At 35.6% G+C, this 15,810-nt stretch overlaps 1 protein-coding gene across 1 annotated transcript in view; it reads left to right on the forward strand.

Moving 5' to 3' along the window:
* CAMKMT (calmodulin-lysine N-methyltransferase) overlaps positions 1 to 15,810 on the forward strand; it is a 237,477-nt gene that overhangs the window by 4,926 nt on the left and 216,741 nt on the right. The window contains exons 2-3 of the mRNA XM_067293156.1: positions 3,368 to 3,534; positions 13,079 to 13,143. Coding sequence (XP_067149257.1) covers positions 3,368 to 3,534; positions 13,079 to 13,143 — 232 coding nt within the window. The remainder of the gene's footprint in view (positions 1 to 3,367; positions 3,535 to 13,078; positions 13,144 to 15,810) is intronic.

Below are 15,810 nucleotides of genomic sequence, written 5' to 3' on the forward strand. Positions count from 1 at the left end.
ACATTGGATGGTTAGCATGGCATTGTGCCTGAATTTTGCTAAAACTGTGCCTGCAAGTTTAATCTGAAACCTGGAAAAAATCACCTGCATATAATGAAGAGCTGGTTATATTTTTGTCTCCGTTCTACAGATAGAAAGTTGGGGGACAGGTAAAATGATATGCCTGTGGTAATAGATTAATGTGTCGAAGTTTCAGCTTTCAGACCTGTTTTGGTTAATTACAAGGCAGTCCTCTTCTGGACATCATCTTTTGCATATTTTCTTTTATTTGCTAATTGGGTAGCTGGAATGGATGGTTTATTTTTTTATTTTTTTCCAAATTTTGTGTGCGTGTTCCTCTAATCCCGATTTTAGGATTTGCTTTATCATTCTGATAAACAGAGAATAATCTGTTTGTTTTAGAATTTTACATTGCTAGGTGAAGTTAGAGATGAAAGAAAACATACATGTGAGAAAGGAGAACTGGGAGGGTAAAAGTGAGAATTTAGAGCTTGCATTAGAATTTTCTGGCCCCCTCCCCCCTTTTCTTTTGAAGATAAGGAGTTTTCAGGAGACAATCTTTTGTTACAGAACCTAAAATACTATTTTGTATGTATGACCTATGCACAAGTTCACAACTTCTGTACTCCTACAACGATCTTGTGCAGAAGGCAGGACCTTTCAATAAGCACAAAAGATATGGAGCTAAGTGAAACAAGACTTCTGGGATTTTTGGAGACAAAAATATGCAGGGAAACTTTGAACTAAGTTAATGAGAGAGGAGAAGAAGAGGTGCAGTCCCTACCATAGACCAGTGGTGTCTGGTGATTCCTTCCCCACCACAGTTCTACTCTGCCATCATCACAAAACAGAATTTTGTCTACACTGCTGAGAATCCTTAAGCTTGCTTTGGTATTACGTACTAGTTGTATAGGTCCCTGGGACATGTTTGTTTAGAATGGCAGCATGCAGAAAAATGAGGAGTTTCAAGTTCATTGGAAGGGCATCATGAAAATAGAGAAGACTCTTTCAACCTTTTCAAAACATTATTACAATTTTAGATAGGTTTGTCACCTTCTGTTTTTGTCTGTGGTTTATGCTATGGCAGCAGTATATCTATTTATCAGTTTATGCTATAGCAGCAGTATATTTTGATGCCTTTAGGAGCTGACTGAAGGAAAAAAAACCTTTGATACATATGTAAAAATGCAGAGTGAAATATAAATAATTCAACTTATTCTTCCTCTGTGCTCTGTTTTCTCAGTTATAGTTAAGTTTTTAAAAGATTTGACCTGCTGTTGTAATTTTCAGATCTTAAATCTCCTGATTTTAGTTTGACACCAACAGAGAAATGCTCTTTTGAAAACTCAAGTGCTTAGGAGATTTTCTGCTAATCCAGAAAATGTGTTTTACAGAATGGCTAGAAGATGTCTCTATAGAGCAAAGAACGGAAAACAGAGAAGTGCTGTCATTGCTGGATTCTTTTCCTCTTAGTAATGCCTCGCCTCTGTTTAAAAAAACAAAAACAAAAACAGACTTTTCTGAAAATTATGTCTTGTTTGGTTTTTTTTAGTTGTCAAGGTAGTCCGTTCTGTTTTTAGGCACATCGCTATGACACGAAGGTGTTAATTCTGATAGTGTTTTAATTCTTTTCTCCTATTTTGGTAGTTTTTACAATCTCCTTCCTGTGTATATTTTTCCCATGTGTTACTAAAGTAGAAGCAATAGTGTGGACAAGTCATTTTTAATACTTTGATGAAAATGCTTGTACCTTCATATGCTCGGATCTGCCAGCGAAGATGGCTCCAAACACAGTGACCCTGATTCATCAGACTGGCTATGAGAAACTAACAGCATACATAGCAAATATAATTGCTCTGCTCACTTACATGGGACTTCTAAACATCCTGCAGTGTAATAGGTCATGCCCCCAAGTTGTAGGGCTGCTAGATCTGAATGCATTTCCAGTTAAAACACTGCTGACAAAGGTTGGGGTGCAGCAATGGAATCGCTGGCCCATTATTTTCTTGTGCACACCCAGTATGCAAAACTTCCATTTCAATATTTGTAATTCTGAAGAGCTACTTCTTATTTGACTTCAGGTTTAGCTCTAGTTTGCAAAAACTGGGAATGGAAAAACTGTAAATTGTAGAACTCTCCTACTCTATAGGGCTCTTCCATGTAAAGCTCTATCTACTTGCAGCGATGAGTTTATTTTCTGCTCCTTTTTTTCATCATTGTAGACTGCTTATCTACCTTGAGGTAAAAAATGTAATGGCAATTTTTTATGTATTATGTATTCTTCCTTCAAATGTTGGGAGAAAGAACTTATACCCAGGGCATCTCTCCGCTCCTTCCACTTCACTTTCCTAAAGAGTAAGACATAAGAATTTTTTTCTGGCATGAAGATGCTCGCTGTGTTCTGTAAAATAATACAGCTTGAACAGGTTGGTTATTGGATTTTCTGGTACAAATGAGTTGATAGTCCTCTCCTGGGAAGCATGGTTGAATGCATCAGTCTGAGCAGGACATTGGGCCCACATTTTTCCTTTCCCGGGCAACTGTTTTAATCATTTGACCATTATACAAAATGTGAATGGTCGTATTCTCTTCCTCTGCTACCTCCTTGTCTTCTTCAGTCTCTTAGCGCTAAATTCAGCGTTCTCAAAGTGTTCGGGGCTTACCTAAAGGGTGGCTAATGCATCAGTGCCCTTTCTGAGGCCTTGTAGGGGACTAGTTGCAGAATCTGAAACAGTGTGGGGCCTCCGATAGATAGCAAGTTGCTCAACTCAGGCAAGTTTGACAGCCATTCTGGATGTGTGTAGCAGTAGACTTTTAAGCTGGTAAGTAGTTTATCTGGCAAAAACATAGCTCTCAGGCACTTGAGGGTCATGTTTTGGTGCTTAGTCATTTAAATTCTACTGAAGATATCCTTTGTTTTTTGTACCTGTAGTGACAGTGAGCAGGACAGAAATTGCTTAGTGAGGGTGCTGCTTGGTCTGGTCTGTGAAGCCTTATTTGGGGTGATGATGTGAGAAAAGATAAAAAATAAAATAAAAAATAAACAGCCTGTGTAATCCCAGTATGGATTTGCTGGAGTGCAAGTTAAAAAAAGCAACTTTGTTTAGCTGTAAACAAGAGTACATTTGCTCCAAAGTTACTGAGACAATAAATTCATAACCCATTCTCTTGACCTCTACTATCAACACCACTGTTATTTTTTTCATGCCTGACATACTTGGACTAGTTATTCTTAGCTATTAGCTAATGCCACAGCTGTAGCTGTAATGGTTGATTCCAGACTTACCTCTTCAGTTAAATGAGCCTATGTTTTTTTCTTTTCTTGAAAGTTTTGTTCTTAATGTTTAATTTGTTCTTCATTTCAAAGGTTCTGAAGAAAAAGCACTTGAAAGATGTGCATCTCCAACAAGTGTCTGTAAGAAGGTTCACATCGTTCAATCTCTTTTCAATAGAAGACTGGAATAAAGAAGAGGAGACTGGGTCCTGGGTTCAGTATAAAAGCATCTTTTATCCTGAGTATAGTGTGTCCTTAAGGTAACCATCATTCAGATTTTAAGTACTTTCTAAGATCTTGTAGAGGACTTGAATATAAAACTTGTTAATCATTCTTCTAGTGTTTTGTACAACTAGGGCATAGTTTACAAATAAACTCTTAGATGTTATTTTTAGTTGTTTGTAAGCAGCTAGTCTGATATTTTCAGTACGTTTCACTGAAGTGCTGGAGCTTGAAAGAAAATATGGATGACTGTACCTATAAGAAAATGCAGATATGAGCATTTATTTAATATCTCTAATAGCTTTCTGGTTTGATTTTCAATTTCTCCTGATATAAATAGAAAGTAATAAAACTGAACAAATTTACTTGTTATCTGAGTAAAACATTTTAATGACATGATGTTATTCATATTGTTCTAAAGCTTTTTTGGTAGTGATCTGTATTTTATTCAATTTTCCTCTTAATAATTCTCATAAAACTCAGTAATAGTTTGGAAGTTAATTTGCAAAAGAAAAGAATAAAAAAATTTCCTCTTCTTACAGACAGGGTTTTTACCTAATGAAGAAATTTGTTTTATACTAGATCAGCTAAAACAAATGAGGAGACCTGTATTAAAAAATAGAATAAAAACAACTCTAAAGGAAGTTAACAATTTCTGAGTAGCTTTAGCAATACAGAAAAGTTTATAGCTCTGTCCATTCACTACTGTGATTTTTTTTTTTTCTTCTCTCCTGCTTTTGTGTCCTTTTTCTTGTGCAATTTCAAACATATCTGTAACTTATTCCTGCCTCAACAGGTATCATTGCAACAGTAACTTAAGCATCCCTGAATTAATACTTGTTTTGCAGCCTCTAATTTGCCCTGCTGAGGGTGTAGGGTTTTGTGTTCTGTGCACAGTAGAGGATATTCTGGAGAGCCTGACTCACTGAATTTGTAAAGTGCATTTTTATTTAACTGGGACCTTTAAATTGAAGTCACTCTTAGAGACTAAGATCTAACACAAACAAGTGACCAACCATTAACTGTGACATTTTGCAAGGTTATAAAAAAACACTCCATATGTGGGTTGTCTTAAATTTGCCACTGGGTATAAAGCCAAATATCAAATTGCTTAAAGCTTTATAATTTTCCATTTTTCCATGCTTATACTTACTGATGCTAAAAAGCTTCAAAAGAAAACTTTACCATTTGAAAATATTGCCTATTTGTAATAAAAGTAGATACAGCGTTTCTTCTGCATACAGACTTTTCCAGTGAACTGTCAGGGAACCTAGGGATTCAGCCAGATGATCACAGTCCAGCTAATCTCTTTGTGCAGTGTCTCTATTCCCTGGCTTTAGGTCTTTAGAGGCACACATAATAGGAAATATAAAGAATGTAGGAACGATTTAGGCTGAGCAAGTCTGGTTGCAATCCTTAACTTCTTCATTCAGTCTCCTTAATTCACTACAATGATTTGCAATGCTCAGTGTCATTTACTTGCTCTACTAGTTACAGATATGAGTCTTAAGGTAGGAGACAGGCTAAGGTCCACCTGTGCTGGCAGTATAACAGTCAAAGGTGTGTCTGGCTGGGCTGACTCTCAGGGTTAATATTTGTGCACTTATGTTCCCATCACTTCCCATGTCATCCTTTTACTTAGTATTTGTTGTTTGGCTAATGGTAGCGCTTCATTTGATGATAGGACACGGCTCAAATGGTAGGTTGCAAACAAACATGCTTGTTTATGCATGAATTTATTACTGGTGATCACTGTATAGAATTCTGAGTTTGAGGATTTTGTTTTTTACCTTTTATGGCGCTCTGAGCTTGGCTAACAGAAATGTACACTGTTTATGTGCTACAGCAGGCTCACATTGGATTTCAGTAACTATATTGAGGACAATAGGGAGAGTGTCTCCTGGTGGGGACTTCTTTTTCCTTATATTTTGTTCCTTTCCAGAAAATACTCAATGTTCTATAAAAATGATAATCACAGTGATAATTCTAGAAATAATGATCAGAAATTACTAACAATTAGACTTAAATTTTAAAATATTTTCTCTCTATATTGACCTGGTGACAATAGATAGCATATACTTGTTATTTCAAAATATTGGAAGACGGGGAAGACAGGAGAAAATACTCCCTGTCTACATTGCCAAAGTATAAATACCTGTAACAAAATCTATTTTATCATAAGTCTTTTTAAAATAAAGTTGCTTCCCTGTTTTTGCAGAAGTAGTTATTTAAGAGCTTAAACATTAACAGTTCAACATACATAAAGTAACAGTTCTCCTTGCTGAAACTTGTGTGTCTAGAAGTATAGATAAAAACCTTCAAGTGTTCCTGGATATTTGGCAACTGATCTTGTCTTGGAAACTTAAGGCTCCTCTGAATGCCTGTCAGTCTTTCATCTGTTTTCCTCTTCCTATTGGCAAAATATTAATTATCATCCTTTTCATTAATTGAAACAATTTTCATAACAAGAACATCAATCAGATAAATACAGAACACTATACTTGAGCAGGAGAGCCTTCTTCTGGCAGGGGAAAACAATGTTTCTATGACCCCTCTAAAATCTTGACAAAAGTGCTTTTGAGTTTTCTTCTACATATGTTTTCCTCATGTATTAACATCTCAGGAAAGCCCATTGCATATGTTGGATGTTAAAAGGATTGTCAGCTAATATCTTGACAAGACTAAATACTTTAGAAAGTTCATAAGGTTGTTAGTGGCTTTTGGCAAAAAGTCTAAAGGTCAAGCTGTATCAGTTCAAGAGCTATCAAAACTTATCAAATTGTGTATTCAGATATGCTATGACCTAGCTGGAATTACTGTACTAGAGAGACTTGGGGACCAATCTGTTAGGCAAATAGAAGCTTCAAGAGGAGCTACCTGTCATGTGCTTGTTTTTCTGAACTTCTCAAAGCAGCTGGTTTAATAAGCTGCTATTTTTCTAACCAAATTCAGATTGGATTCACATTTGGAGAAAGAAGAGAGTTTATGCTGTGTTTTTCTGTCAGTAGTTTATTGGAGAATCATTGCTGATGACGAATCTTTCAGAGCAGGAAGCCAGAATCACCAGTATAAGGCAAGTTTTAGCTTAAAGTATTTAAGCTGGGTTTATGTGCCATTTTCTTAAGGCAAGAAGGTTATTGGCTTATTTTAAAAATCCACATTGAATTCCCCCCATAACTTCCTTCTGGTTAATCAGTGACCTCTCCTATGCTTAGTGAAATGTAGATCCACAGTATATGATGGGAGGTGGTTTCCTGAGATTTGTGTAACATGCTGTCAGTACTAAGGTTCTTCATGATAACTCCAGGATATGAAAATGTGTGTCTAATGAGTGTGTTGGTTTTTTTTTGTTAGCAGTGAAAAGTTCTGTCAAAATTAAATTTCTTTTGTTACAATATAGAATCTCACTTGATTAGTCTAGTCTCATTTGGATTTGTATCTACATTGATGTTCCTACACTACGTCCTGGACTTGATGGTATGAATTGAGTGGTTGCATACATGAAGTTGCTCTCTAGTGCTGTTTGCAATTAATGTTAGTTAAGAAATAAATCCCTAAATTTCTCCAGTAAGCCAGGCTGTGAATCAGGCTGTATGTTTATGGCAGTCTAACATGGAGAAGTTGGACAGATGTACTCAGTACAAGCTGGAATCTTGGTGCAGTTTTCTCATTCAGGTTTGGATGCACTAAACAAAAATAATCTAGTCTACAGGTAACAAATATAAACCTCATTTTGAATGAGGTTTCTAGCAAAAAAGACATCTTTCATCACACATATTATCTGGCCTTCTACATCCTTTGTCCATTAGAGATATGTTTTTATTCATGAAGTTTTTGTGTTTATCTCTCAGTTTTGTTTAAGTTCTTTTTAATTGGGGGGGGGGGTATTTCATTTTGCTGTTCAGTTATTATGCATGTGTTAAGTATTTGTTTTCTTGATGATAAGAATATATATAGCAAAGAAAGCCATTTTAAAATGTATTATTACATTTAAACATGTACATCATTATATTTCCAAATCCATCTATTTAGTCAGGAATATGCTCTTAACTTTAAATTTATATTGAATAGTTTTATCAATGAAGTGATTATAGATCATGAAGATGTAGTGTCTTGCTGTGGTCATGGTGTCTGTCTTTTAGACAGGAAAAGTGTCCTTTTATTTGAGTTTTTTTAAAAAAGAAGCAATCAATATCTTTAAATTTTCTTTTTCAGACTATGGATTTACTCTAAAATTGTAGGCTCATTTTAAGCAATTAGAGAAAAAATAAGTTATTTTTCTGGTAAAATGTTTTCCATTGATCAGTAATTTGGTACAGCAAATACTAAAATGAAAAGCTGGAAAGAACAATTTCAGCAGCTTACAGGAAGGGTTATATCTTTTTAAAGAGCATTAAGTGTTCTTTGCAGGATGTTATGCCTTTATTCTGAATACAAACCTTCAGATAAAAATATGAAAGAAATTCATTAGATGATTCTAGACCTTTGGTTTAGAAATGAGAGGTGTGGTATTTGTCCTTGGTAAGTGATTCATTAGAAGATGGTTTAGGAGTGAATTCCATTGGATATTCCTATAGGATACTTCTGCTAATAACATAAGGAAGATGTAATTTTTTTTTTTAGATGCAGACATATAGAATGAAGCGATGTGGATATCAAGGAATATTGTCTACTCTTCATGGCCAATTTGTAAGGATAGGATAATCTTTATCTTCCATTTATTGCTTGTAAAGGACAGTGTGTGGACTAAGCAGCACAAAAGCTTGGCCACAAGCCAACCTATTTAAGGAAAGATAAAAATTGATTTGCCAAAAACACCTGTTTTATTCATTGATTGGACCAAGACTATTCCATCATATTGTCCAAGACTTGCATATTTTTTAAAAGAATTTGTAAACAAAGAAGCCATTGTTTGAGTACCTTACCGTATTAAATCGAGAGCTCACCTGGAATGAAAAAGGATTTTATTTTGTCTTGCTGTACTCTGGCCCAGAAAAATCTGATCTGATTGGATACAAAGTTTGCAGATAATCCTTATGAGATTCTTACTGGGCTGCAATGACAATTGATGGTGAAACTCAGCAAGCGTTTTTGTAAAGTACCCATAGCAATAACAATTTTACCCTTATCCTGCCTTTTATTTTCCCAAAATATTGTAGTTTCATTTATGTATGGTGATGTGGGTTGTTTTTTTCTTTGTCTGTCTTAATCTTTGTAATTTTTTTAAACTTAGTATATGTATTTAGGCATTTGTATTATTTTCCCTTATTCAAGTGAAGAATAATATAAAAGAAGAGAAGGAACTTTGTTTCATAAAGACTGATGAAAAGCATACCTTAATAGAGAACTACTGAAAGATTATCTTTATTCTGTTGTCTACAGATATTTATAAATACGTGTAAAAGTCTGTCACTTGTGCTTCCTGAATTGGAGAGGGAGGATTGTTAATATATTTTAAAGATAATTCTGTCCTCCTCTCTATATAGCTTTATTTGTATATCTGAAGATAATTTATTCGTAGTCCACAGTAAGGAATTTTGATTTGTTTCATATCAGGAGAAACATGAAATAAATTAGTTTATCATTCATAGATTTGTCTTCTATAACTGTCAATGCCTCAGCCATACCAGTTTTTGCATACTGTACCTTGAAAATTTATCATCACAAGAACACTGTACATCAGATTGATCATGCTGAACTGAAATCTGCTTTCTCCATGTTGTTTACTTATGCTGGTTTAAAGTATTTTCTTCATGAATCTCAGCAATCAGAGCTTCAAATTTCTTTGATTGAACTGTACAACATTCATGCTGTGTTTGAAAGTGCTGAATTCTAATGCTTTTCTCTGTATTTGGGATGCCTGGAGATAGCTATGGGAATTTTGGAACTGAGATTTAGCCCCAAAGTCCTGTGATTCCTTTCCTTGACTGCCATAATGCAGTGCGCATGGCATTTATAAACTCTTTATAGGCAGCTTATAAGATGTGTTATTGAAAGCTGTGTTTGTGAAAGCCCTTCGCAGAAACAAGATGTGACATGTACTGGCAGTTGGGCAGCCGGTGGGATTAGGTTCAGGAGTAGTGTATTGCAGTAATGCAGCTGTGCGTTGGAAGATGAAATCCATTGGTCAATTCTGCAGTGAATTTATCTGGAGCCAGTTTGTCTAATGAGCTGTTTTCTCTGGGCTAGGTAATGGAGGAGCAGCTGATGGGATGGGATAGTGAAGCAGCAGCAGTTACAGCACTGCTGGAGAGGTATATACAGAGCAGTGGATCCCCAAACTAGAGGCTGTGGCATTTAAGAGTGGGATTAAGTGGTGTGATATGTATGGCCCAATTTGGGATTAGAGAATTTACAGATGCATGTAACTTTCAGTCTGCAAGTCAGATTTGTGATGGGAAAGAGTTGGGAAGTAGCTGGTGCAGTTTGCCTCCAGGCTACGCGAATAGAGCTCTGAATGGAAAAACATGTGGCTATCACTATTTAGAAGTTTGTTTCCGTGAGCTCTCCCCTTCACAAGTAGATCAGCTGTTGCTGTGTTGCTGTCCCCTATCATAAAACTTGTCAGTCAGTGCAATGGAAGTTATGGCAAGTTCTTCTCCCTTCATTGGGTTCCCAAAATGTTAAATGGTTACTGATGGAATTTAAGTACCTGTTTTTTAGTCTGATGTAGGGAGAAAAAAACTATCAACAGGAAGAGGTATTTTCCTATCATGCTGGTTGACTTCAGAAAGTTCATTATTGATGTGGAGTAGTCTAAAATAGTCCATAATGGTAGTATCTGTAAGACCTGAGATGTGTTTTCTGGAGTAAATGAGAGTGGTTTTGCTGTCCAGATCACTGCTGATTACTCCTCCCATTCTAGGAGATTCAGCTTGCTCCCTGCTTTTCTTTAGTGAAGAGTTTATAAACTGATCAGACCAAAGGAAGCACCTGGAAAATGTACACCCTGAGCAGTTTCAGCATGAGTGTGGAGTGGACATTTGGAAGACTGAGGAGAAGGGGGAGCTTCCTCATAGCAACACTGGATGCTTCTTATCTTTAAATTATGGCTCATTTAAGTGCTTGCTGTTAACGATATTTGTGAGAGTAAGAGAGAGAGTGCTGAGGCAGAGAAGTAGTGGAAGAGACTTTCAATGCTGTAGACAGCCAGAAAAGGGTGGCAAAATTCCTCTGCTGGCCAAGGGACTATATCTTGGGTTTTGTTCTGTTTATGCCTGGAGGCCACAAGCTTCTGGCCATTGAATAATAAATGTAAGAATGTGTTCAAAAATTTGTGTGTATATTGATTTTAATTATGGACAGAATGTTTTATAAGCAGAGGGAGAACTGATCCTTAACAAAAGTTGAGTGTAACAAAAATAGTAATGTAGATGGAAAAACATTCCTTGACTTAAATAAAACATTAACAAAAATTCAGGACAACCTCAAAAACAGCAGAAGTGTGGCATACATCTGTTGTGGAATCTTAGCTTTTTCGTGAAGCTGAGATACTCAAAGCTACAAACTTCTTTTCTCCGATTATAAATGATTATTTTGGAAACAGTCTGAAATTTGGTTGAGTGATAATTTTCAGGCCGCTACTAAGTTTGTATCATTTTTCCTTTTTGCCTTTGTCTACCTTCTGACTCTGGAGTGTATAAATTGTATTCTTTCCTAGACCAGGACACCCTGCTTCTTTCCATTTTTCTTTCTTCATAGCACTTGGTTGACCTACAGGTATTGGAGTGCTAAATTGTTCATCTTCATCTTTGTTTCGCTTGAAGATTTGCATGATGTCTCCTTTGTATATGGACTCTGTGCACCTGGAAATCAGAAAAAATGAAATAACTTCTTGTCCCAGGACTAATCTCCATGTGAATAAAGATGAAAATATTGCTTTTGCTTTCTCTGCATCTCTTCCCTTCCCCTTCCTCAATTTTTCTCTCATTTAGAGATAAGAAATTTTCAGCCATTCGAGAGACCCTAACTATGCTAGAAGGGTGCGTGGTAATGAAGTTAGTAGGATGCTAAGGAGTCAGCAGGGGGCAGTTTGGAGAGCAGCTGTGGTTGGCAGAACTGATCAAGCCACTGCTACTGATCTTACCTGCTTTCCTGTCGCTTCCCTTGCATTAATTCTGGTGACTGTTCAACTACGAGTTGAATTGAATGAGTTGGTCAATCTGATTGAAAACAAACTTTCCAAAAAAAAAATTGCATTTTTAGTCCAGATGATCTATGAAAATTTTTGTAGGCTTTCACCCTCTAGTACAGCTAAGGAATGAATTTTTGGTTTGTTTTTATGTAGATGGAAGAAAAGCTCTAATGACCATTTGAATGTCACTTTTAATATCTTTGATATATTTTCTTGACCCTATTTATGCCCTCATTTCAATTCCTGTTGACCTCATTTCAATTTGATTTTCACTTTTTTAAGAGCTAGCCTTGTTGCTGTTTGGTGCTTAACTTCTCAAAAATTAATATTAAAATGTTTCTTTTTTAATGCTTATGTTTATCAGAAAACATAACTACCTTTTTGCACTCTAAGTATACATTTTTATGTTTGCAGAAAGTAAAGATTTTTGTCATTATTGCAACAGTCTTCAAGAAAGAAAAGAATGAGAACTAATTTTGTAGATGCTAGAACTGTTGGATTTCTTCCACTTTTTTCAAATGTTCCAAATTAATATGTTCCCAAGCAGCCATGGAAGCCATATTTTTAACATTATTAAAGACTACATTTTTGTATTTTACTGCCTTGCTGAATTCTTTTTAGAATTTTTAATTCATTCATGAAACAACTGTGTGATCTAATGGCTAGCCAAGGGTAAGATTTCTTGATTTTTTTTGTCTTGAGACTAGATTAGCTTGGAATACTTAAAAAAAAACAACAACCCTTTATTTGCTTTTTTTTGTGAATAGAGCTAGCTTGACATCTGTAACATTTACATGAATACAGGCAGCTTCTTAGACAAATTTTTATTGAACTTTGATGCACATTCTTTTTGCAGCTGTCAGTAATTTGCTAACTGTGTTCTGAAGTTTAAATTTGTTGTGTGAAATTCAATTAATTCATTATTTATCCCCAGTTTTGAATGTTTATGTCACTCGAGTTATGCAAATGTAAAACCAAAGAAAATGCAGTTCACTGAACACATTAATCAGTTTCATTGTTCACATTAATTAAATGGAACATTACTGATTTTGTGGGAGGAAATAGGAATGTTTGCACAGTTGTTCAAAACATAGTCTTTTGTTTTTCCTCTTGAAAGAACTGGCTTTTCCAAAATACTTTCTTTCCTCTATGTGGTTTCCTTAACTATGCAAAAGTTTCTGCTTTTTGGATTACTGTATTTTTGAGAAATAAAGCATAAATTTCGTAGAACAACAGTCTCTGTGTTCATGACTTTTCAGTCATGGAATTTTTAAAGACCAGTTGTCCCCGTTTTTTCCCCCTAGTGGCTAAAATAATACCGGTGCATTATATGTCTGTGAAAGGGGTTTGTGAGAAATAAACATGTGCTGTGAACCTCTTTTCTGAAGAGGGAAGACATTTTTTGGTTGTTTATATGGTGGTAAAATTATTATTTTCTTGTTTTCTAGATTTCACAATGGAGTTTTAAATGTTGAAGATATTCTTACAAGTTTTGACAACACAGGGAATGTCTGTAAGTCATTGTTTGTTTAAATACAGTACTATGTTGGTAGAAGTCTAATTGTGTCAATATAAAATATTACTGTATGAGCCTTCAGTGCCCATTTCATTCATCTGAGAAACACCACTACTGTGATCAGATATATACATTTACCTATAGTAGTGTTTTATGTGTTAAGACTGTTTTATATAGCACAGTTCTGTGTGTGGATACACCTGCAAGTCTTCCCAATGCAGGTTAATTATTTTTGATTCTGTGACTGTAGTGGAAACATCAGAGCAGCTGAATTGGGTTGGACAAAAAATCAGTTTAGCCCATTGATTTGTCTCAGACAGTGGCCATCAGTGGATATCTGAGAAACAGTGTAAGAACAGGGGAAGCATACAATGATACTTCTAGCTTGGAGAGGGCAGGCTCAAATCAGAAAAGAACAAAAGAAAGCACAGAGTCAAGTTGTGAAATTCCTTGCCACAGAACATTTTGGATCCTAGAAGATTACATGGGTTACGAAAACAACTGGAAAAAATTGGGGAAGAAAAATTCATTGGGGCTGTTAAACATAAAGCCATCATTTATGGCTTTGAAGGTGCTGGATGTTGGGAGAACTAGTGGGACAGTAGGACAATATGCTTTTCCTGGTCTTGTAGTCTTACCTAAGCATAGCTTCCTGGCCACATTAACCTAAGAGAAACTAAATTTTCAGTGGACCTTCAATGTCTGACCCTGTATGGCTTTAGTTCAGTATAGTTATGAATAAAATGTGCTACACTGTTGATGGGCTTTAATTACAGAACTGTGTTAGGTTGTGGAGAAGAAGCTGAGCAGAAATAATTAAATATTTTTGATGTAATGAGTAATTACTATTATATAACTTACATTTATAGACACACATTATAGTTACACATGTAATTCTTGTTTGATAATTCCTACCGTATTTCTCAGGTTGGTTGGTTTTCAAATAACCAAACTTAAAGAATAAAGCTGGGGATCTCTGAAAGTTTGCCAAATATACAAGAAATGTGCATGTATCTCTTCCTCCCTATCAAAGCTATGGCATAAAACCAGTTCTGAAATCTGAAAGTTTCATCTCAAACTCCAGTCTTTGTAATCCAGAGCTATGTTTCAATAGACATTGGCATTTCATTACTACAAAAGTCAATTTATTAAAGAATTTTTTTCAAAATATATTCTTGAACTATTGCCTACAGGAAAATTTGTTCTTGGATTTCAGAATGAAACTAATATCTAAGGGCTTTATAAGTATCCAAATGAATGACATTAGGGCTTTAATAATAATAATAAACAGTTTAATATTTTAGTGTTCTGCATGTTTGTTTTGGCTGCCACTTTGGGTATTTATAAGGAAGATTAATGTTTTGCTACAGATTATTAGATTACAAAATATGTGTGTACTAAATAGTTGTATAGATAAGATTTTGTAAAAATTGATACATTGCATATCAAAAGATGCGTGGTAGAGCAGATTCTAGTTAATACCACTTTCTGTACACTCCTAATAGACATAAACTCAGTACAAGATGTGCCACTAGCTGGCAGCATTATATAAAATATCAATAAGCAGCTTTTGAGGAATACTTGTGACTGCTTACAAAAGTGTTGCTTTATACCAGTAGGACTTCAGGGCAAAACCGTAATTAACAGCTGTAGGAGTAAATGGTGTATCCCAAGGCTCCCAAATGTTAACTCTGGAAATTGCCTCTGTACAAAGTTTTGTTCAAACTTGGTACTTGCATTTAAATTCTGTCTTTTCCAAAAATACATTGAAAGATGCATTTTCATGGTAAGATTGCTACAATGACATGAAAAATTCAAACCACAAATCAGAATTGGTTTTCACTGCCCATAAACATGTGAAAATGTTGGGCTATGTATTCTATTCAGCTTTTGTGAGGGAGCAGTTTGCGCACGGAAACTCTAAATGCATTCTTTGCACAGAAGGGATGCAATGCTGAATGCTCTGGCCTTCAGTTGCTAGATCTATGTGGAGGCAGGAAAAAGACAACCAGGATGGAGGAAAGAATCAGTGTGGTTTTTTTAGACAAGAGTATGCCATCTGTTAAAAAGATGGTACATCCTGAGACTATCTCTAGTCATTAGACACTCTTTTAAAAGATCTGATGGAGCCCAGGCAGAAGGTTTGGTGGTGGCACTGTGGGATAACATCAGCAGGCTCGGGGAGCCACGTCCCATGTCCGTCCTTGCAGAAGACAATCTCCTCTGCCAAAGACTGTCCAAAACCAGGGAAGTTCTGCAAAAATGATCTTTTGTAAATGTCAGCCAACTTCTGCTTTTCACTAGTGGGAGAAAGCAGTTATGACTGAAATGCTTATATAATTGTATCCCTACGGTAATCGTTTCAGATTATGTATATACTTAAGTGAAATGATCAAGGGCCAAATTATAATCTTCCTTACTAATTGCCACAAGTCTAAGCAAGCTACAGTGTGTGTAAAACAGAATTTTTAAGCAAGGATATATAAAACGTTTTGGGGTTTTCATCTAATATGTACCTGACATTAACACAGAAACTTAAGCAACATATTTCAGACTGCTTTTATAGTATAAAGTTGTAAATCCACTATGTGGAATAGCAAAACGTTTTCTTGTAAACTTCATATAGCATTAGTTAATAATGTAACCATTTTCCTACTTGAAACA

Source organism: Apteryx mantelli, chromosome 3 (genome assembly GCF_036417845.1).
Source record: "Apteryx mantelli isolate bAptMan1 chromosome 3, bAptMan1.hap1, whole genome shotgun sequence".
NCBI lineage: Eukaryota > Metazoa > Chordata > Aves > Apterygiformes > Apterygidae > Apteryx > Apteryx mantelli.